The following is a 23,980-nucleotide window of genomic DNA, read 5'->3' on the forward strand; positions in this document are numbered from 1 at the left end:
AGCATATGGGGCTCATTAATTCATTTTGTATCTAGTTCTTTCTAATTAGTTTATAGACATCAAGTTATTGTTAATAAAGTTTTGTGCACATTTGTTACCTTATCCATATGGATGAAATTAAAGTTGGACCTGAATAACTTATGGGAAGCTTATTCATAAAGTTTGATTACCCATATAGTACCCATTTAGAGATTATGATATATGTAATACATGGAAAGGACGGCTTATTATATATAGTTTTACTGCTAAGATTTATATGTAGTATTCCTTGTGTGAGTGGGAGGATTCCCACTACAAAAAAAAAAAAAAAAAAAAAAAAAAAAAAAAAAGAAGGGAAATTCTGGACAGTTTTAAACCGTCCAGAAATGCAGAAAAAACGCTAGGAAAATAAAGTCGCGAAATGAATTTCTGAATAGTTTGGGCAAAACTATTTGGATTTCTAGATGGTTTGGGACCAAACTGTCCAGATTTTGTAATTTTTTTTTGTCCTGTCTGGATTTATTTATTTATTTTTAAATATATATATATATATATATATATATATATATATATATATATATATATATATATATATATATATATATATATATATATATATATATATATATATATATATATATATATATATATTAATTACAAATGATATTATTTTCATTATATTAATTTTTGTCAACGACGGAGAAGACGGTCGGCCAAATCTAGCCGAAAAAATGCCGCCGGGTCGATCGACGACGAAGAAGATAGCCAAATCTTGCCGGAAACACCCAAATCAACACCCAGATCAACACTCAAATCAAATCCAGCCACTCAAATCCAATCAAAACCTGAGACAAAGTTCACGCGGAAGAAGCCCCACAGGTTCATGCGGAACCGATCATTGGCAAGTTGGGGCCCCCTGGCTCCGATAGTTTCCGGGGCCGTTAAGGAGAAGGACTAGGTCTGACCGGGGTCGATCTTTCCGGTGGGGATGAACATGAAACCGACTTAGCAGCTGGAGTAGAGGAGCTGGAGGGTGTTGTCGTAGTGGGAGAAGACCGATGAAGAAGAAGCCTTTCCCACGTCGACTTCCTCTGGGCAGTATGCGTTTGATTGGGAATCAGATTGACTCAATTCAAGGGCTGGAGGGTTAGGGTTTTGTGTTTGTTTGTTTACAATGCACTGAATATTGGGGGTGTGATTTTGGCTGGGAAATTTTTTGGCTTTCAAAAGAAATGGATGGATGTGATTTTAGTTAGGAAAAAAATTGGATGGATATGGTGAAATCTAGGGACATTACGCGGATTGATGACATGGCGTGAGAAAAAAATAATTCCAAACGATTTCTTTTACTGAAACTTTATAGACGGTTTGGTAAAAACCGTCCATAAAATTTTCTGGGAATAACATTTATAGACGGTTTTGAAAAAAAAAACCGTCTATAAATTTACAAATAGTTTATAAAAACCGTCTGGAAATTTACTCTGGAATTTTATGGACGGTTTAATCAAACCGTCCATAATAAATTTTTTACAGACGGTTTCGAAAAAACTATCTGTAAATTTTGTTTTCTAGATGGTTTCTAAAACCATCTAGAAAAAAACCGTCCATAAATGCATTTTTTTTTTGTAGTGTCCATAAATGATTGGAATAAATTAAGTAATGGTCATATTGTAAAACTAAACATAATAAGGAATTATGTGTCATAAAGGCCAAGTGGAAGAATGTTAGAAATACCATATATGCCCCTAATGGCACATCAGTAAATATAACTTATTCCAACTGTATCTGAACATGGGAGATCATGTGAATTATTTATCCTAATAGTGTACTGATTTTTTTCCTTGATAAAAGGAGAAAAATTGTAAAGACCAAAAAAAAAATAATAAGGTATTTAGCATTTAATGATTTATATTTTTAAATAAGATGAGATTAATAATTAGGTTTTAAGTGATAATATTTGTGTTATCTAAAATAAAATGAGTTTAGGATAAAATAATAAAATAAGATAGGGTAATAGTGCAATTTAGAAATGATAGGGGCTAGTATTAAATAAGACCAAAGTTTGGCCTTATCCATAGCCACGTGTGTGGCTATGGATTAATGGGGAGATATTTCTCCCCTCAATCATGCATCAGCACCCGCCCCCCCTCTTCCTATTTTCTTTTCTCTTCTATTCTTCTTCTCCCTTTCTTCTTACTTCTTCATTTCTTCTTCATTCTTCTGCCGAGCGACCCACAGAGACGGCAATAGAGAGAGTGAGAGAAATCGAGTGAGAGAGAGATGCGAGAGAGAGAGAGAGAGAGATAAGGGATTGAGAGGGAGACCCGTGAGATTTCCGTGGAAACCCGTCGAACCCGCCAGACCCGGGAGTGAAACCCGTGACCCGTGTGTGCAACCCGACGAATTCGGGAGAACCCGTGTGACCCGATCCTTCGGTGGTGAAGTCCGGCGCGATTTACGGCGGCTCCAGTGGATTTCCGGCGAAGACCCGTAACCCAGAACCCCTTAGACCTGTGACCCATGACCCGCTGAACCGTGTGGAAGACCCGGTCCTCCAGGAGCGATTTTCCGGCGGTCCAATAGCGATTTCCGGTGGATTTTCTAGGAAAATCCTCTAGGTAATTTCTTGTTAATTCCTAGTTGCTAATTTTGTAGATTAATTGTTGATTGTTGAAATTAGGGTTTCATGATTTTATTTGGGGTTTCTCTACTGTTTGGCCGGTTGATTATGATTATTGTTGCAACATGTGGGTTCGAATTTATGGTATGGGTTTTCATAGAATTGATTTGGGTTATCTTTGGAGTTTGATTTATAGGTTGAAATCTAGGGTTCATGTGGGGGTATTAGCCGAATTGGAGATGGATTTTGGGTCTTTGGTATTTGATTTATTTCCTTTGTTTTGGAAATTGAATGGCATAATATATGTACGTGATTCTTAATGATTTTGATGGAACCCGTAGGGTGTAGAGGCTCGAAAGTGTCCTATTTTGGGGGTTTATTTGAGTTGGTTTGTGATTTTGGTTATAGATGGCTATGATTATATGATATTTGTGTTGGATTAGTGATTTGAATCTTATAAGGTTTTGTTGATCTCCTTGTTGTGATTGTGTGGAGTTTTGGTTGGTTCTCTTGGGGTCTTTGACTTCCGATTGTTTAATTGAGTGTTTTGATTATGTCTTGAGGCTTTTATTTAGTAAGAAGTTAGATTTGAACTTATAATGGATTGGTTGTGAGGACTTTACCTTAACTTGGGAATGTGGTTGTTGGAGGATATAGATTGCTAGTTATTTGATAAATTGTAGATGGTGGTGGTGTGATGGATAATTTGATGATGTCAATGGTTTATGTTTACTTGTTAGAGATTGAGTTTAATGTTGGATTGGAGTGATTGGTGTTTTGGGTTGATTTGGCAACTCTTAATTCCAATGAGTTTGATGTGAAGGTGGTTGTGATTTTTAAGAATAGATTGTTGATGGTTGATTGAAGAAGAATTCGAAGTGGAATTGAGGTAGTGTTGTATTAGAGGACCAAAAGGTTGGAGTTGTTTTAATAATTAAGGCTCCTTTTTGCTAGGAGACTTTATGTGGATGAAGGTTTTAGTGTGGGTTGATCCTTTGACATGGTTGTGGCTATTGGAAATTGTTTGTGAACAAGTGAATGTTAAGAATGGTAATCTTAAATAGGAAATAAATATAGGGGTAATACAATGAATAAGCATCAAGATTGGGCACAAGGTATAATATTGCAATACGAGTTGATAGTTTAGTTTGATTAAATCATTATGGTTACATAGTCTAGAGGATGCCTACATTTAGTTAAAAGGACAAAGTAGTAAATATAATAGTAATTGTATTTAATGGTTAAAGAAATGGAATAAATTACAAACCTAGAGCCTAAGAACAATACTTGGCTTTAGTTAATAAATATACTACCATATGTAATTGTAATCTAATCTAATGAGAATTACTAAATTAATATGATAATAAGGCAACTAAGTACCTAATCCACATACCCATGTATACTAAGTATTTTAGAGTATCATTGGTTAGGTTTAAGTGTTGTATGTGTACATGTATATATGTATATGTACATATGCATATATATGAGTCCAAAATATATTGCTAACTTGGTAAATAAAACAAGCGGCCATAAAAAGGGTTATGAATAATAATGTTAAACAACAAAGATAAATGCACTAGTAAAAATAGTAAATGCATTGTGTAGTAATAAACAAGATAAGATGTGGATCTATAATCAATGATTGACCTAATAATAGTTTAAGGTACCTAGCTAGCTTCATAAGCGAGTGACGTGACACGTGAGCAAGCGGGTAGTTTCTGTGTCATAGAGTTTAGGTTCAATAGCATAGTCTAATGCTATCAATGTTTGCAGGATCGTGTTATAATTGGAGACTTCAATGGGTTCTCCAATGTAGAGTTCGAGTTGGAGTCCAATGCAGCCGAGGTGGGTATTCCACTCACTGAGAAAATATATATTTTTATATGTATTGGATTGATCAAAATATATATATTGTTTATGAAACTGAACCAACCATATGATGAAATGTATATGCTTTGAGATGACTTGATTAGTTTCGATCATGTTTAAACTATATCAATGATGTTTAAGAAATAGTGCAAGAGTGAAAAGTATTGACTAGATTTAAAGTGTTGAGTTCTGCGGTTGAGATTTAAATTATGCAAATTGTTTGAGAACATGTCATGTTGAAACTGCGCAGATTTGATAAAGAAACTAAGTTTTGAATGATTTCAAAGTGTTGGATTAAATGCTGGATTTGTTTAGTTTTGAGAGGACGTGATTTAACAACTGCATGATTTTAGCGTGACACAGTAGGAAATATATACTGGTCAAGCACGGAACATTGAGCATGTAGTATAGAGCATACATATCAGAGTAACAGTATCAGCAGAGTAACAGTATCAGCACATTGAGGCAGTATCAGCAACACATTGAGGCATGCATAGCATATATAGCATTGTTTTGTGAGAGATTTTTTATGTTATGAGTAGTTTTACTAGACGTATTGGTATGCATAAGAGTCTTCATGAAAAAGATCTTATGTATATTTCTATCGGATAGTCATGTGTTAATATCATACATTGAACTTGAAAGTACATGGATACATGACTACCCAGGTGCGAGTAATGGCATGTCTATGAGTAAGAAGGTTGACTGTTCTTGTTCTTCAGGAAAGACGTGATAGCATGATTGAGTTTAACTCTAGTGCTCTCATGATCTACTGACGTCAAGGCATGAAGCTGGAATACGATTAGAGATGGTGTTGCGAGTGTTTTGTTGAAGGATGTTATCCTAGTACGGAAAAGTAAGATGCCATGTTCTTTGCTTAAGACCTATGTGTATACGTGATATCTGTGATGGAGTGATCGTCTGCACATATGTCCAAGCGACCAGTGAAAAGTATTATTATAGAGGGGTCTATATGTAGAAACTTCCAAGGAGGGATGTCTGGAACTTCTACATATGTTCACAGCTATATAGTATGTTTTAAATATTTTCTAAATAGTCGGTGTTTGCTGCATTAGCTGTTGGTAAATTGTGGCTAATATAGTGCTCGCACGACTAAAAATAAATAAGGGTTGGTTCTTTGTGAAAACTCAGTTAGTCTTATACCACTGAGGTCTTAGTATGAGGTATACTAAGGCGGTGAACTCATTATTTCACCTATGCGGATGTGGATACCACCACAACCGTGTAGATGATGTTTCTTTGGCTGCAGGTACTTCGGTATGGTCGATGGGTCTGTAGCAGTGTGCTTGGGATATTATGACTGAAGCTCGCCGCGACAGTTGTAATTGTCGGACCACAGGTTGTCCACTATTTTATAGGTTTGGTATGGCTTGTGACGTTTGTGTCACTTATTCTTTGTTAAGCCATTATTGTTATAGTGTTAATAAGACTCAAACAGATAGATGTTAAATGGCTCTTTGTTGTAATTAACTTGTGATAGATGTATAAGTTGTAATTTCCGCTATTCAGATTTATGTTTTCCGCTGCATAGATAGATGTATGTTATACTCTGATTATCAGGTACATGTTATGGGGCATGTGCCATATGTTGGCTGAGCGACACGTAGTCGTGCCACTGCGATGACTCGTTTTACGTTTTGTATATATATATATAAAAGGGTCGTCACAAAAATCAATCATCACTCTTTAATTTTTTGAATGAAGGGATTTCTGATATAGCTTATAAATACTCAACACGTGTACTCCGTCAATACGACATTCAGTAGGCATAGATTAGAAGAACCTCTCCAAAATTCTTTTTGCATAATCTTTCTTCATACGTTTGAGCAAAACATGGTTGGAAGTATTTACGATCAATCATTCCGCTATTAAATTAGCATTTGATTTATAATATGCTAACATTGTGATCTCTCTCTCTGTTTCGGTCTTGGAGATGTATTTTTCTCATCCTCTTCAATTTTTGTCGAGCTATAGCTATGCGTAACACTAGAAAATCATGCTGACAAACAGGCAGTCGGCTGCTTAGATAAAAGGAAAGGAAGATGCGATACATTGATGAGCTTGAAAGGAAAGTGCATATATTGCAAACATAAGCAACTTTCCTTGTTGCTCAACTGACCATCTTGTAGGTAAATTGCATCAGTTCCCTGTAAATCAGTAGATGATGATCTTGGCGTCCATGTAGTCAGCCCCAGAGGCTCCTGCCACTTTGAATTTACCCCCAACATTTTTCGGACTACTCAATTCTACTGCCGTTTCGGTGGCCACACACAATCCATTGGTTCGATATTTACGTCTACGAAAGGGACCATCATTATTGTAGCATATGTAGGATATTGTTGAGTGGCGGGATCTTGTCTACATCTCAAGAGCATTCTTAGTAGTCTTATTAAATTTTAGTAGTCAAAATAGTTAAAAATCACTTTTTCTTATTTTAACTATCAACTTTTTTAAAACACCTTAAGTAGTATCATCATTTTAGCTATCCATTGTCATTATTCCATTTAAATAATATTTTTCAAAGGGGAGGTTGTGTGTAATGTAAGAGATAAATAAAATAAAATAAAAAGAAAAAATTTAATTAATTTTTTACTGTTTTGATGAGTAAATAGTGGTGAGTACTATTATTCACCAAATTGGTGAGACTACAGGGAACTCATTTTAGACTCTTTCAACAAATTAGCTTACCAAAATAGTCAAAAAGCTATTTTGATGAGTTCACTAAAAATGCTCTAATGCTAGTTCAGCGTTGGCCAACCTTTGCTATCACTGGAATGCGAAAAACAAATTTCCTAAAATATTATAGTTCTCGACGATACATCAATCTAAAAATCTCTAAGGCTCAGACCACTCACAATTACATGTTCTTTTCTTTTCCTGCAAGAGGTTCGGCCTGGGTTTGCGCGGTCCAGTTTGGGAGGTGGTGGTAGAGTCCGGCAACAGTGGTGGTGGTGCAAATTTGGGGCTGGGCAGTGGCTTTTTCTTCAAAATTTCCCACACAGAGAGAGAGAGAGAGAGAGAGAGAGAGAGAGAGAGTTTCTTTTGAAGGTTAGTGTCTACAAATGAGTAATGCATTTGGTATGATCCCATGTTTCAGCAACATTTCATTTTCTTATATTGGGCTGATGGGGCACAAAAGCCCTATTTTATGTCATGACCTCATAGAATTATTCTCGTTATAGTGTTTTCGTCTAGAATTTCATGATGATGTGGCTTAATGCTATTGGAGGGCACAAAAAACCTAGTTTGTGCCACATCTTTATATAAGTTATTCTCTAAATTGATCTAATAGTGAATGCCAATTCTGTCCCTCGGTATCAATGTCTCATGTAGGTGGTACCGGCCCTTCATATTGGCACCTTTGTCCTGCACCCAAAACACGTGACACAACAAATGCCTAAGTGATGACCAACATGACATAGGTCCTACGTGCCATTGGGTAGACCCTCGTCTTTTCCTTTCCTATTACTTCTTGTCCCCCAAATGCTTGGTCAGATTCTTCTGGCCAGTGAATATTCCTTCTAATGTTTCATTTTTGAATAACTTTGTTTTTTTGGTAAATTCAATTTGAAATGATAAAAACAGAGAACGCAATCACCTCATAGCCCAAAAAGACCGAAGTCCACACTTGTGCCAATGGCTTTGCTTCGGCTTACACATCCTTGAACCTCGACCAAGTGGCTCGAATCAAAGGCCTTTTCTTCTTCCCACTTCTTTCATGACAATGAAATGCACTCGGGATCGGGCTTTACAGCTACCCCTTCTCTCCATCACGGGACACGAGAGAGAGACATTTCAAGGATAAGGAGCTCCATCCATGCTAGGACTCAGGCATGCACCGCCAAACAAACAGCAATTAAGATACCAACCGCTAAAAACAAAGGCAAAACAGATCCCTTCACCAGTCAACAACTCAACATAAAAGAACAAAAATGGAACCATAACTTAAAAAGCCCCATCTTTAAAAGAATTGAGCAGAAGGCCTCTCAAAACGCCTCTTCTCTAGTCCTGGACACTACAAAGTCAAAGCTACGGAAGAGGGAGGGGGGAGAGACTAGTTTAATATACTGCAACCTGTATATTAGCTGTTGCCAGTGCGGGCCTAACGTTGTAGTCCTCTTCCTCCATGGGTGAGTGGATGGTAACTATATCAGGCAAGGGTGTTTTGGGGCCTACCTTGCCCTTGGGATCCCAATCAAGCATTATCTTCACCTTGATGCCAAGAACACCCTGCAAACAAATCGACACAAAAACATCAACTAAAAGACAACTTAAATATCTCAGCAGGTTGTTCGCATGCAAATTGTATTTATTGAATTTTGAATCCAGTGCCAAAGATTGAATAAGCCAACCTGTCTATGAAGCACATGCCTCACAGCAGAATCAATATATTCATTGACAGGCAGACCAGCGGATATCATGTATCAATCCTTGAACTTCATAGATTTGGCGCGCTGAGCCCTGAGCTTACCACTAACTATAACCAGAATGTGGGGACAAAATAGAACTCTTATTATAAAGAAAACAGACTAAACATGTTGATTTATCAGGGAATTGCAAGACAAGAGCCAAAAATGACTTTCTTCACATACCTCACATCCTTTTGGTCCATTCTCCATGACAAATCTAAGAACACAATAGCAAGCCCTAAAAAAGAAAAGGTGAAAGGTGATTCAGTACACAATAAAAACCACGAGTAAAAGGAAAAAATTATAGCATAAATATACAAGAACACATTATTCAAAAAGTCAACATGGATATGGTCCTAACTCCTAAGGAATCTTTTAAGAATTATCACTGTAGGACGTGGATAAAAAGAAAGCGCAAATAACAAACTTGCAGGGAATAAAAAGTAAACATAAATATGTTTTTAAATATGTTGGTAGCTCAATAATGTGTATATGCATATTTTTCCAAGCAGTACATGTATACCAAGTACAGAAACAGTCGTAACAAAATCATTTTTTCACCAATCCCATTTGTTCTGGTGTCAGACATAAAGAAGACTTCCCAGCTGGTTCTCTCACAACAAGTTCATGGTGTAAATACTTCTGACCCATTTTGACCTTTTTCAAAACTTCATTTCCCACATTACATACCCATAATATGTCAGGGAACTGTATGTCTGCATATGCCTAAGGGAGAGGGAGATATAGAGAGAGAAAACAATCTTGCTGATTCATGAGGCAATAGATACCCGGAATTTTGGACACACTGACATGGATACTATGAAATTTTGGAGTTACCGAACTCCAAAAACTAAATAACAGTTCGAAGAGACTAACAAACTCCAAATATTTAATGTAAGCATTATTGAGATCCTCTTAATCCATTATTTTTGGGAAAAGGGAGTATGTCAATGCTAACAACAAGAGATGTCATAAACTTCAATTTCTTTAATCAAATATCATTCTTAAAAAAATAAAACTTATCAAAAAAAACAACAAGAGATGCATTAAATGAAGAATTGTTCGGCGAATCTGATTCTTCATTACAAAGATTCTACAAAATAGCCAAAGGAGAAGCAATATGGAAACTTGATGAACATGCTAAATCGCGAATTGTTTAAAGGCTTAAATATTTCTGAACAGTTTCAACCTTCTACTTGGTTCACAAGTTTTACACCTAAACCATAAGAGCATGCATGCGCACATGCTTCAGAGAGCAAGAGAGAGAGAGAGAGAGAGAGAGAGAGAGAGAGAGAGAACAAACTTGCTGATTCATGAGGCAATAGATACCCTCATTATTACTCCATTCTCCATTCTTTCTTTACATACCTCACATCCTTTTGCTCCATTCTCCACAACAAATCTAAGAACACCATAGCAAGCCCTAAAAACAAAAAGGTGAAAGGTGATTCAGTACACAATAAAAACCACGAGTAAAAGGAAAAAATTATAGCATAAATATACAAGAACACATATTATTCAAAAAGTCAACACGGATATGGTCCTAGGACATCTTTTAAGAATTATCACTGTAGGACCTGGATAAAAAGAAAGCACAAATAAGAAACTTGTAGGGAATAACAAGTAAACATAAATATGTTTTTAAATATGTTGGTAGCTCAATAATGTGTATATGCATATTTTCCCAAGCAATTCATGTATACCAATTGCAGAAACCGTCGTAACAAAATCATTTTTCCACAAATCCCATTTGTTCTGGTGTCAGACATAAAGAAGACTTCCCAGCTCGTTCTCTCACAACAAGTTCATGGTGTAAATACTTCTGACCCATTTTGACCTTTTTCAAAACTTCATTTCCCACATTACATACCCATAATATGTCAGGGAACATGTATGTCTGCATATGCCTAAGGGAGAGGGAGATATAGAGAGAGAAAACAATCTTGCTGATTCATGAGGCAATAGATACCCGGAATTTTGGACACACTGACATGGATACTATGAAATTTTGGAGTTACCGAACTCCAAGAACTAAATAACAGTTCGAAGAGACTAACAAACTCCAAATATTTAATGTAAGCATTATTGAGATCCTCTTAATCCATTATTTTTGGGAAAAGGGAGTATGTCAATGCTAACAACAAGAGATGCATTAAATGAAGAATTGTTCGCGAATCTGATTCTTCATAACAAAGATTCTACAAAATAGCCAAAGGAGAAGCAATATGGAAACTTGATGAACATGCTAAATCGCGAATTGTTTAAAGGCTTGAATATTTCTGAGCAGTTTCAACCTTCTACTTGGTTCACAAGTTTTACACCTAAACCATAAGAGCATGCATGCGCACATGCTTCAGAGAGCAAGAGAGAGAGAGAGAGAGAGAACAAACTTGCTGATTCATGAGTCAATAGATACCCTCATTATTACTCCATTCTCCATTCTTTCTTTACATACCTCACATCCTTTTGCTCCATTCTCCACAACAAATCTAAGAACACCATAGCAAGCCCTAAAAACAAAAAGGTGAAAGGTGATTCAGTACACAATAAAAACCACGAGTAAAAGGAAAAAATTATAGCATAAATATACAAGAACGCATATTATTCAAAAAGTCAACACGGATATGGTCCTAGGACATCTTTTAAGAATTATCACTGTAGGACCTGGATAAAAAGAAAGCACAAATAAGAAACTTGTAGGGAATAACAAGTAAACATAAATATGTTTTTAAATATGTTGGTAGCTCAATAATGTGTATATGCATATTTTCCCAAGCAATTCATGTGTACCAATTGCAGAAACCGTCGTAACAAAATCATTTTTCCACAAATCCCATTTGTTCTGGTGTCAGACATAAAGAAGACTTCCCAGCTGGTTCTCTCACAATAAGTTCATGGTGTAAATACTTCTGAGCCATTTTGACCTTTTTCAAAACTTCATTTCCCACATTCATACCCATAATATGTCAGGGAACACGTATGTCTGCATATGCCTACGGGAGAGGGAGATATATAGAGAGAAAACAATCTTGCTGATTCAAGAGGCAATAGATACCCTGAATTTTGGACACACTGACATGGATACTATGAAATTTAGGAGTTACCGAACTCCAAGAACTATATAACAGTTCAAAGAGACTAACAAACTCCAACTATTTAATGTAAGCATTATTGAGATCCTCTTAATCCATTATTTTTGGGAAAAGGGAGTATGTCAATGCTAACAACAAGAGATGCATTAAATGAAGAATTGTTCGGCGAATCTGATTCTGCTTTACAAAGATTCTACAAAATAGCCAAAGGAGAAGCAATATGGAAACTTGATGAACATGCGAAATCGCGAATTGTCTAAAGGCTTAAATATTTCTGAGCAGTTTCAACCTTCTACTTGGTTCAAAAGTTTTACACCTAAGCCATGTGAGCATGCATGCGCACATGCTTTAGAGAGCAATAGAGAGAGAGAGAGGGAGAGAACAATCTTCCTGATTCATGAGGCAATAGATACCCTCCCTATTACTCTATTCTCCATTCATTCTTTACATACCTCACATCCTTTTGCTCCATCCTCCATGACAAATCTAAGAACACCATAGCAAGCCCTAAAAACAAAAAGGTGAAAGGTGATTCAGTACACAATAAAAACCACAAGTAAAAGGAAAAAAATTATAGCATAAATATACAAGAACACATATTATTCAAAAAGTCAATATGGATATGGTCCTAAGACATCTTTTAAGAATTATCACCGTAGGACGTGGATAAAAAGAAAGCACAAATAAGAAACTTGTAGGGAATAAGAAATAAATATTAATAAGTTTTTAAAAATGTTGGTAGCTCAATAATGTGTATATGCATATTTTCCTAAGCAGTTCATGTATACCAAGTGCAGAAACCATCATAACAAAATCATTTTCTCACCAATCCCATTTGTTCTGGTTCAAACATAAAGAAGACTTCCCAGCTGGTTCTCTCACAATAAGTTCATGGTGTAAATACTTCTGACCCATTTTGACCTTTTTCAAAACTTCATTTCCCACATTACATACCCATAATATGTCAGGGAACATGTATGTCTGCATATGCCCATGGGAGAGGGAGATATATAGAGAGAAAACAATCTTGCTGTTTCAAGAGGCAATAGATACCCTGAATTTTGGACACACTGACATGGATACTATGAAATTTAGGAGTTACCGAACTCCAAGAACTATATAACAGTTCAAAGAGACTAACAAACTCCAAATATTTAATGTAAGCATTATTGAGATCCTCTTAATCCATTATTTTTGGGAAAAGGGAATATGTCAATGCTAACAACAAGAGATGCATTAAATGAAGAATTGTTTGGCGAATCTGATTCTGCTTTACAAAGATTCTACAAAATAGCCAAAGGAGAAGCAATATGGGAACTTGATGAACATGCTAAATCGCGAATTGTTTAAAGGCTTAAATATTTCTGAGCAGTTTCAACCTTCTACTTGGTTCAAAAGTTTTACACCTAAACCATGTGAGCATGCATGCGCACATGCTATAGAGAGCAATAGAGAGAGAGAGGGAGAGAACAATCTTCCTGATTCATGAGGCAATAGATACCCTCCCTATTACTCTATTCTCCATTCATTCTTTACATACCTCACATCCTTTTGCTCCATCCTCCATGATAAATCTAACACCATAGCAAGCCCTAAAAACAAAAAGGTGAAAGGCGATTCAGTACACAATAAAAACCACAAGTAAAAGGAAAAAATTATAGCATAAATATACAAGAACACATTATTCAAAAAGTCAACACGGATATGGTCCTAAGACATCTTTTAAGAATTATCACCGTAGGACGTGGATAAAAAGAAAGCACAAATAAGAAACTTGTAGGGAATAAGAAATAAATATTAATATGTTTTTAAAAATGTTGGTAGCTCAATAATGTGTATATGCATATTTTCCCAAGCAGTTCATGGATACCAAGTGCAGAAACCGTCTTAACAAAATCATTTTCTCACCAATCCCATTTGTTCTGGTTCAAACATAAAGAAGACTTCCCAGATGGTTCTCTCACAATAAGTTCATGGTGTAAATACTTCTGAGCCATTTTGACGTTTTTCAAAACTTAATTTCCCACATTACATACCCATAATATGTCAGGGAACATGTATGTCTGCATATGCCCACGGGAGAGGGAGATATATAGAGAGAAAACAATCTTGCTGATTCATGAGGCAATAGATACCCTGAATTTTGGACACACTGACATGGATACTATGAAATTTAGGAGTTACCGAACTCCAAGAACTAAATAACAGTTCAAAGAGACTAACAAACTCCAAATATTTAATGTAAGCATTATTGAGATCCTCTTAATCCATTATTTTTGTGGAAAGGGAGTATGTCAATGCTAACAACAAGAGATGCATTAAATGAAGAATTGTTCGGCGAATCTGATTCTTCTTTACAAAGATTCTACAAAATAGCCAAAGGAGAAGCAATATGGAAACTTGATGAACATGCTAAATCGCGAATTGTTTAAAGGCTTAAACATTTCTGAGCAGTTTCAACCTTCTACTTGGTTCACAAGTTTTATACCTAAACCATGTGAGCATGCATGCGCACATGCTTCAGAGAGCAATAGAGAGAGAGAGAGAGAGAGAGAGAGAGAGAGAGAACAATCTTGCTGATTCATGAGGCAATAGATACCCTCCCTATTACTCCATTCCCCATTCTTTCTTTACATACCTCACATCCTTTTGCTCCATTCTCCATGACAAATCTAAGAACCCCATAGCAAGCCCTAAAAACAAAAAGGTGAACGGTGATTCAGTACACAATAAAAACCACGAGTAAAAGAAAAAAAAATTATAGCATAAATATACAAGAACACATATTATTCAAAAAGTCAACACGGATATGGTCCTAAGACATCTTTTAAGAATTATCACTGTAGGACGTTGATAAAAAGAAAGCACAAATAAGAAACTTGTAGGGAATAACAAGTAAACATAAATATGTTGGTAGCTCAATAATGTGTATATGCATATTTTCCCGAGCAGTTCATGTATACCAAGTGCAGAAACCATCGTAACAAAATCATTTTTTCACCGATCCCATTTGTTCTGGTGTCAGACATAAAGAAGACTTCCCAGCTGGTTCTCTCACAATAAGTTCATGGTGTAAATACTTATGAGCCATTTTGACCTTTTTCAAAACTTCATTTCCCGCATTACATACCCATAATATGTCAGGGAACATGTATGTCTGCATATGCCTACGGGAGAGGGAGATATATAGAGAGAAAACAATCTTGCTGATTCATGAGGCAATAGATACCCTGAATTTTGGACACACTGACATGGATACTATGAAATTTAGGAGTTACCGAACTCCAAGAACTAAATAACAGTTCAAAGAGACTAACAAACTCCAAATATTTAATGTAAGCACTATTGAGATCCTCTTAATCCATTATTTTTGTGGAAAGGGAGTATGTCAATGCTAACAACAAGAGATGCATTAAATGAAGAACTGTTCGGTGAATCTGATTCTTCTTTACAACAATTCTACAAAATTGCCAAAGGAGAAACAATATGGAAACTTGATGAACATGCTAAATCGCGAATTGTTTAAAGGCTTAAATATTTCTGAGCAGTTTCAACCTTCTACTTGGTTCACAAGTTTTACACCTAAACCATGTGAGCATGCATGTGCACATGCTTCACACACACACACACACACACAGAGCAATCTTGCTGATTCATGAGGCAATGGATATCCTGAATTTTGGACACAGTGACATGGATATACCGAACTCCAAGAACTAAATAACAGTTCAAAGAGACTAACAAGCTCAAAATATTTAATTTAAGCATTATTGAGATCCTGTTAACCCATTATTTTGGGGAAAGGGAGTATATCAATGCTAACAACAAGAGATGCATTAAATGAAGAATTTTTCGGCAAATCTGATTCTTGTTTACAAAGATTCCACAAATCCCAGAGCCAAAGGAGAAACCATATGGAAATTTAATGAATATGCCAAATCTCTAATTGTTTACAGGCTTAAATACTTCTGAGCAGTTTCAACCTTTTACTTGGTTCACAAGTTTTACACCTAAACCATGTGAGCATGCATGTGCACATAGGCATGTGATTGAGAGAGAGAGAGAGAGAGAGAGATAATCATATTGATTCAGAAGCAATTGGTGCATGAGGTTCCACAGATGATGCCTGGAATATGATGAAATGTTGGAGCTCGCGAACTCCAAGGACTAACTAACAGTTCAAGGATCTTACAAACTCCATATATTCACTGTAAGCATTGTTGATGATCTGCGACCAATAACTATTGGAAAAGGGAGAAGTAAAATCAATGCTAACTACATGAGATAATTGAGGAGATGTTTGACAAATAATGGTTTTCTCTCATAAAGGTTCTAAGCGATCCAGTTCAATCTCAATAAAGTCCCTCACAATGAAAGGAGAAGTCATGCAGCAAATTTATAAAGACCCTAGTAGGTCAAAATAGTTATTAAAGTGGAGTAACTGGTCTTAAGCAATTGGTTCAAGGTCTGTGGACCAGTTCAGCATTGCTAAGGCATGCTGGTATGTCAGTTAGCAAAGCTTACTTTTTAAGTTTTTAAAGATTGTCTGCCACAAAAATGACATCTGTAGGCTTTAAGGGAATAACATGAAAATTTATGTTGAAAGGCATGAAATAGATATAAACTGAAATAGTTTGTTAAGAGAGAGATTATTCACTAATCTGACTTGAAAAGATGATAAAATTTCAACTTTGTGATCAACAGATTAACAACCCGAGCACATTTCATTAACTACAAAAAGAAAATAACATTCCCCAGGTCCCAGCAATACACAAGCTGGGACCAATAACAGGCTAGAAAAACGGAAGTCTATCATGCAATTCAAATTTTAAACCAATATAAACACAAAATCTATCTGTACAACTTATGACTTGAAATTTATCCATGTTCTAGAGCCAGCAGTACAAAAAATGAAGGCACAATTTTTTAAGTTTGAGACATACCTCCGGACAACAAGCCCTTCAAGAAGCTTGTAATGCAGAGACTCTGCCTGAGCAATGGCACAGAGCCCTCTGTTGTTCACTTTCTCAGCATAAAGCTCAACAGTGTTCTCAGGAAACTTGAAACGCTTCTGAACACTAGATGTAAGTTCCCTAATTCTTTGTCCCTTCTCACCTAAACCCATCAATCAGAAGCATAATCAGAGAACTTAACCTCTAAACTCCAACAGAAACTAACCCCATGTAACAAGCTAAACCAAGTACAACATTTTTCTTGAATTTTCTTTGGCAACCAAATGCAGCTTATGGGCACACGGAAATTATGTTCTTGGAAACATAGAACACAACATGTGCCAAAAATTTGTAGTCCACTGAATTGAGTAAAACACGTTAGTTCCATCAGCCAAATAACAATCATTGGTTTATCACATAAAATGTTGATTACTTTGCTTTCTGCACATAATCTCATCAACCAAACAGCAGGATATGGATCGGCTGCTTCGATTACTCTTTCATTGCTTATACTTGTCCCAATGAATCCCAACAGAGTCCAGTGTTAAGAAATAATACCCTAATCGAAATAATCGTGGGAAAAAAATTTAGCTAGGAAAAACTGCATTAAGCTCATTGAATCACACTTTTCTACAAATTTCAGAGTCCTCAATAGTTACAAATTAAAATTGCGGCAAAATTCAAAATTCAAAAAAAAAAAAAGAAGCCCCGTGTATTTTCCCACACTTTCTCGGGAATCAAACAAGAAACAGAGTAAGGAAAAAATGTTTTACCCAGAATGTTCTGAGTCCGAGTGGCCCTGATGGTAATCTCGGTCCGCATTGGCCTAACCCTAACTTCAACGCCTGAGTAGCCGTCCTCCGCGAGCTCTCTCGTCAACACCTCATTCAGCTCCGCATAGAACACTCCGTCAGCCACAAACTACAGAAACACAAACAAACATAAAAACAAAAATTCAGCACCGAGAAACTGTAAAAAATAAAATAAAATAATATTCTGTTTGGATGCTGAGAAAGCGCAGGAAAGGAAAAGAAAGGAGAGACCTTTCGCTTTTTGCTCATTTGAGTCGCCATATTGTTGTGAAGCGAATTGGATCCAAGAAAATTCTCAACTGCTGCTTCTCTTTTTTCTTACTTTGTGTATTTTTTTTATATATTTTTTTGGTCTGGGAAACCCTAGAAAGAAAGTGAGAGAGGAGGTGGTGATGCGAGACTGAGGAGTAATGATAGGCAGGGGCCATCTTACCGGCCCCTGCCCGGCCCTTTCCTACGTGGAAAGGGCCATGCCAGTTTTATATATTTTTTTTTTATTTTTTACTAAAAAAAAAAAAAAAAAAAAAACTGGAAATTAAAAATTTTCAAAATTTGAAAACAAAACCTGCAGCAACACCTCGTCTTTCTCATTTTCGCACTTTTCTTCCCCGAGCTTCCCCCCAAATTTTCCCTCCCTCTCTCCATCTACCCAAAATCTTCCCACCGTCGACCACCGTTCGGAGCCCAGCACCGTCTTTCTGCCCGCCACCGTTCCGAGCTCGGTCGTTCTTTCGCACGAGCCACCGTCAATCTTCCGGTTCCGACGAGGTCCCCCACCGTCATTCTTCCGGTTCCGACGAGGTCCCCCACCGTCGACTTCCATCTCCATCTCTATCTCCGGCCACTAGGTACTGCCAGGCCATCACCGTCGTTCTCCATCTTCGGCCAAAGCCCACCCACCGGCCGTCTTCCAGTGGCGGCCCTCTTCCATCTCCGGCCGTATTCCAGTTCCGGCTTCCCCCCAAATTTGGGAACTGCTGGTCCCGCCATATCCGGTGGTTGATTCTCTACAGTTGAATATTCTTCAGAATTCACTAGTTGCATTTTCCTTTGTGAAATCTGAAGACAGGATCTTTACTTGTGTATCTTTTAGAAAGGTCAAAAAGAGCAGGTTCGCCCATTTTCTTTTAGGTTAATCTGCTCTCCTTTCTGTTGTTCCATTTTTTGTTCATGTGAATTGCTCGTGTGTGAAATCTTATAGGAGATTTGTGTGTTGATTGCTCCATCTTCTATTCCATCTTTTTTTGATTTTTGATTTATGGAAAGGTTGTGTTATAGTGCTTGTAGATTTAGCTTCTCACTAGACCACACTGCAACAATAATGAATTGACTTCATTATTTAAAATGAATCATGTAATATCAAAGTGATTCTGAAATTGGGATTTTAGTTTCTGACTGCTTGCGCTAATTTGTATTAAAGTTTGGCTGATGTAAACTGCTGAAATCAATTTTTTTTTTTTTTATTACAAAATGGACTTATGCTACTTGACATGTGCGTCGTCCCATATATTAAGAAAGGGGTGGAAGAACCTTATTTTGTTCCAAGTATTTTGTTTTGTTGTTTGGACAAGAAAAATTGATCAGTTTGACTAATCATTATGTAAGAATGATGTGGAAGCTATATATAGAATAAAGGCCTATTTCAATAAGCAAATGCATGCTTATCAATGGTGTAGTAATGTTTAAGCAGCATTTCCCCTATAGAATTCATAGAAGTTCATATTTGACTAATTAGAGTTTTTGATTTCAAAGATCTGTTGTAATTGATTATAATTTCCTGCGATCAGATTTGATGGTATGATTTGAGTGTAATCAGATTTGATTAATTACCATATATACTCATCTACCCCAATATTCTTATAAATAAGAGTCTCATATATGGTAGTGCACTAGTACGTAGTACTAAACTACTCCGCCGGAGAGGTCAGGACTCAGGACCACCCTCTCAAAATTCGGTTCATATATAGCTAGCTCATGCTTTTCAGAAGTATATTTCAATTTGAGAGTTTTGAGATATGTTAATTGCAAGAAGAAAAAAATAAAAATCAAGTTACGGTCTTGGGGCTGTTGTTTATCATCTTTGGCTTCATCGGAATAATTTGATCCATGGTAACATGTTGTGTTCGAAGGACTCCCTCATTGCCAAGATTAAATAGGATATCAGGTCGAGGCTTATGGGGAAGGGGAAGTATCGGAGGACTACTGCTACTATTTGGCTTATGCAGATTTGGAATCTGCAGAATTTATCATGAAGTTGCTAGTGTTTTGTCGTTTTCTTTTGTTGCAGATCGAGTTACTGCTGTGTTCTGTTATAGGGGCTTAATGTGTAAGGGCTTTCGTTTCTTGTTTTCTTATTTGTTGTTGTAATCCCTTTTGGGTGGATATTGTAGCTTACTATGTAATTCATTTTAGTTAGCAATCTATGTTTTGGTTTTTGTTTGCAGAGAGATGGTTTTTGTTTACAAACTCTCCTATTACAGGTCTGATTTTGCTTTCAAGGCTTGTGGAGAGGAACTTCTTGTGGTGGGCGGGCAACGAGGTCCACAAGGCGAATGCATTGTGCTTAACTCTTGGTCCCCTGAGTTCGGGATCAAGGATGGAACCTTGGATTGGAAGGTTTTTGGTGTGAAGGAGCATGTTGGTGTGAAGGGTGCTTCTGTGTGCATTTATCTTATTGACTAGAGATAGCTTTTGTCTAGCTGGAAAACCTGCTTGAATTTGAATGCATTACTTTCATGTTTCTGCATTTTATTTGCTTTTGAGGAACTAAGTAGAGTCACATTGGTAGCTTTGTTGTCTGTCTTAAACTAATATGTTGAGATCATGATGAGATGACACTAGTATGATTCAGAATTTGTATTTGGTTAGATTACTTCAGAAGTGTAGAGTAGGGAACTGTAATTTTTATCTTCAAGATTTTCTTGGCTAGCAAAATGATTATTAGATCTTTTTATGTTGCTGTATCTTGATGTTCAGTGCTACATGGTATCTCTCACATGATGTTCATTTGCGACACAGAGAGGGGCAAATGGGCGCTAATACTTGTGCTGCTCGGTTTAGATAGGCTCTGCACCCTGCATGCACAATTTGGGCGGCTAATTGCATGGAATCTTGGACCCGTGTTAACATATGATATCTACACGATGTTCATTTTAATGGAAAGTGAGCGTGCCAAACAGAAAAAAGTTTAACATACATTTAGGAAATCTATTCACATTTGAACTCAAACAAGCTAGATCCGTAGTTATTATTGCAGATAAAACAAGTTAGGACATTTATTTACAAGAACATTTACTAATTCTCATCAATCTGAATTAAACAACATCAGTCATCATCAATTCTCTGTAATCTGACCACAATCTTCAATAACAACCGGTTCCTTAGTAGTCCCGCTGTTGGATCCCACCTTCTCCATCTCCTTCACAACAGTGTAGCCTTCCACAACATTTATAATATATGAAACACGAAAGAAGCACAGAAGAGTTGAAGCAGAGTGTGGTCATCTGACCCTTATGCTATCACATTAAGTTTGAGACAATTTCTAGTTTGGTAATTTCAACCTGTTGTGCCTATTTCTTCCCAGTAGGATCCAAATTCATCTCCTGAAGGTTCAGCAACAAATCACTTGAATTCAGGAAAACTTTGTTGGATGCTGCATCGAGAGGGTATGCGCAATTTCTCTTGAAGCTTCAATTTTTCTGAGAGTGATAAATGCCGGATTGTTGGCAATAGCTTAACCAATAAGCTGTGCACTCTTGGCCTCACCCCATAACCGGTGGGAAACAAAATTAAATAAGATAGACCTTCAAATGGGATGAAAATCTGCTTAAGTTCAAAAAATTACAAGGAGCAGAGAAAACCCAGATCCATATATGTAATTACCACTTAAGTTTAAACAAAATTAAGGTTATTTTAGCAAGGATTCTCCATGGGGGGTTTTAAGAACTTCCTACCAACTTCTGGCTACCAAGCACCTATTAGAATAACGATTGAATCCCTCTGAAAATAAAAAGAACAAAGCTTTCCAGATGTTCTTAAGCAAAATGATATCACCAATATCTAACCACTAAATCCACAGGAGCCAATAAACATTAAGTGGGACTAGCATTTGATCAAGAATCCATTTTTCTCCAAAATTTAATGCAGCTGAATTTCTAAATCAGTTCTCACTAGCATGACATAAGGAGGCAAGAGATCAATCTAGTAGATTACCGACTGAAATTCTCCCTATAACAGATGATTAAGAGTTATAAACCTGAGGAATCTCTTCCACCTCACCTGTGCTCTGATAATAGCACTTTTCTTGTCTTGCTCAGCTTTTTCCACAATAAATTTAGTTAAATGGGAGATTATGAAAATCTGCAAAGTAGAAAATCCCGACAAACAGTTCTCATAACCCAATGAGCTTAACTATAAAAGAAGGATGTGAAACCAAAAGCTAAATTGTGCACCCTAACCCAAATCATTAGATCAATTTGTGATTAGAACTGTCAAGAAGAATAAGCCTTGTTGTTTACCTCTCTCTGAGTGATAAGCTGGCTGGCGTTATACTGAGCAACAACAGCTTTCAAAATAATTCTCGCCAAGGGTTCGATAAATTGTTGGTAACTGGTCTGGCACAAAACTGGCACAGGTCTTTCAGCATTTGCATCACCGTTCTTTGGTCGACAAATTACTTATTCTGCATTGCTTTATATTATGACAAATAATGTAATTTGTCGATACAGGAACCCCTAACCTATAAAAAAAAAACCCAATAACAGACTTCAACCACATAAGGCTATAGCGAAAGAGAGAAACCCCAAAGAATTACAACCCACGTGAAACGGATTCAACCACTACTATCTACAATTAACCAACGAGAAACCTTGAAAATTCCAGAATTAACCTACCCCTAATTTGGTGATGATGATGCTGTTTAATGGAAGCCCAATTGTGGTCTCGGCAGCACCCATGAATCACCGGATATGGCGGGACCAGCAGTTCCCAGATTTGGGGGGAAGCCGAAACTGGAATACGGCCGGAGATGGAAGAGGGCCGCCACTGGAAGACGGCCGATGGGTGGGCTTTGGCCGAAGATGGAGAACGACGGTGATGGCGCCTGACAGTACCTAGTGGCCGGAGATAGAGATGGAGATGGAAGTAGACGGTGGGGGACCTCGTCGGAACCGGAAGAATGACGGAGCTCGGAGCGGTGGCGGGCTCGTGCGAAACTGGTTGCCGGATCCGGAAGAACGACGGAGCTCGGAACGGTGGCGGGCTCGTGCGAAACACCTCGTCGGAACCGGAAGAATGACGGAGCTCGAAACGGTGGCTGGCTCGTGCGAAAATGGTTGCCGGAACCGGAAGAACGACACTGGTTTTGGGGGTAGATGGAGAGAGGGAGGGAGGGAAAATTTGGGGGGAAGACAAAAATAAGAAAAATGGGGCACCCGAACTGGTTTCGCTGTTTTTGAAATTTGAAATTTATTTTTTTTTTATTATTATTTTTTTTTTAATTTCAAAAAAAAAAAGTGTAAAACTAAAATGGCCCTTTCCACGTAGGAAAGGGCCGGGCAAGGGCCGGCAGGATGGCCCCTGCCTATCACTACTCGAGACTGAGTAGTTTAAACTACAGCACACATGCTGTAAAAAAAAGTGAACGGCTCAGATTTAACTAAATAATTGAACGGTTCAGGTCTCTTCCAAAAATTTTGTCCACGTCTCTTCCCTCGATCACTATCACTGCTTCTCCTTCATTTTCTCGCCAGTAAAACCTCTCTTTCTTCCGTCCATCATTTTCCTCACCAGCAAAGCCCAAAGAAAATGAAGCAAAAAAAGATTAGATTTTGCAAAGAACCACCATATGGGTATGGATTTTGTTAAAAAAAGTTTGAAATTTTGTGACCCTAACGGCCTTGGACCATGTTCTTGCCTTCATCAACCAATCTTTATGCCTTCATCAACTCTAACAATCACAAAATTTCGGGTTAAGACTGAAAACTGCAGAGAGGAAGTGAAATAACAGAGGATTAGGCTGTTTTAAGGAGTTAAAAGAATTGTCTATGAGAGAGAGACTCTTCAAGCGAAGAAGTCTTGGACTGAGGCCCAGACTATTGAATAAGTTTTTTTTTTAAGACTTCACTTTTACTATTGGTTTGTCACGCCATTTTTCAACATTCTCCAAATTTAAAACTTTTCAATTTATGCTCCGTATATTTCGACGTAAAAAAGATTTCGCCGTAAA

At 37.1% G+C, this 23,980-nt stretch overlaps 1 protein-coding gene and 2 long non-coding RNA genes across 30 annotated transcripts; 1 reads left to right on the plus strand and 2 right to left on the minus strand.

Annotated features, from left to right (window-relative positions):
• Window positions 1-2,113: 2,113 nt before the first annotated feature.
• On the plus strand, window positions 2,114-6,091 carry LOC133862779 (uncharacterized). Its single transcript, XR_009899307.1, has 3 exons — window positions 2,114-2,597; window positions 4,373-4,444; window positions 5,718-6,091. It is a non-coding gene; the product is annotated as an uncharacterized LOC133862779 (long non-coding RNA).
• A 2,234-nt stretch (window positions 6,092-8,325) lies between these two features.
• LOC133862777 (small ribosomal subunit protein uS3z-like) lies at window positions 8,326-18,191 on the minus strand. 28 transcript variants are annotated; one of them, XR_009899290.1, is made up of 10 exons: window positions 17,986-18,191; window positions 17,716-17,863; window positions 16,934-17,105; window positions 14,629-14,683; window positions 13,531-13,582; window positions 12,443-12,497; window positions 10,202-10,321; window positions 9,082-9,136; window positions 8,842-8,966; window positions 8,326-8,719 (listed from the first exon to the last, which is right to left on the minus strand). XR_009899290.1 is itself a non-coding variant. In XM_062298651.1 (6 exons), the coding sequence occupies exons 1-5, from the start codon at window positions 18,013-18,015 to the stop codon at window positions 11,388-11,390; spliced, it is 309 nt and encodes a 102-aa protein (XP_062154635.1). In that variant the 5' UTR covers window positions 18,016-18,191; the 3' UTR covers window positions 9,119-9,136; window positions 11,354-11,387. The 28 variants fall into 28 exon arrangements, 4 of the variants coding, with proteins under 4 accessions (XP_062154635.1, XP_062154636.1, XP_062154633.1 ...); XR_009899294.1 differs by lacking the exons at window positions 13,531-13,582; window positions 16,934-17,105 and adding an exon at window positions 11,354-11,408; XR_009899293.1 differs by lacking the exons at window positions 13,531-13,582; window positions 16,934-17,105 and adding an exon at window positions 11,289-11,408.
• A 2,786-nt stretch (window positions 18,192-20,977) lies between these two features.
• LOC133864269 (uncharacterized) lies at window positions 20,978-23,191 on the minus strand. The gene is made up of 4 exons (XR_009899478.1): window positions 22,647-23,191; window positions 22,272-22,492; window positions 22,033-22,113; window positions 20,978-21,557 (listed from the first exon to the last, which is right to left on the minus strand). It is a non-coding gene; the product is annotated as an uncharacterized LOC133864269 (long non-coding RNA).
• Window positions 23,192-23,980: the final 789 nt, after the last annotated feature.

Source organism: Alnus glutinosa, chromosome 3 (genome assembly GCF_958979055.1).
Source record: "Alnus glutinosa chromosome 3, dhAlnGlut1.1, whole genome shotgun sequence".
Lineage (NCBI taxonomy): Eukaryota > Viridiplantae > Streptophyta > Magnoliopsida > Fagales > Betulaceae > Alnus > Alnus glutinosa.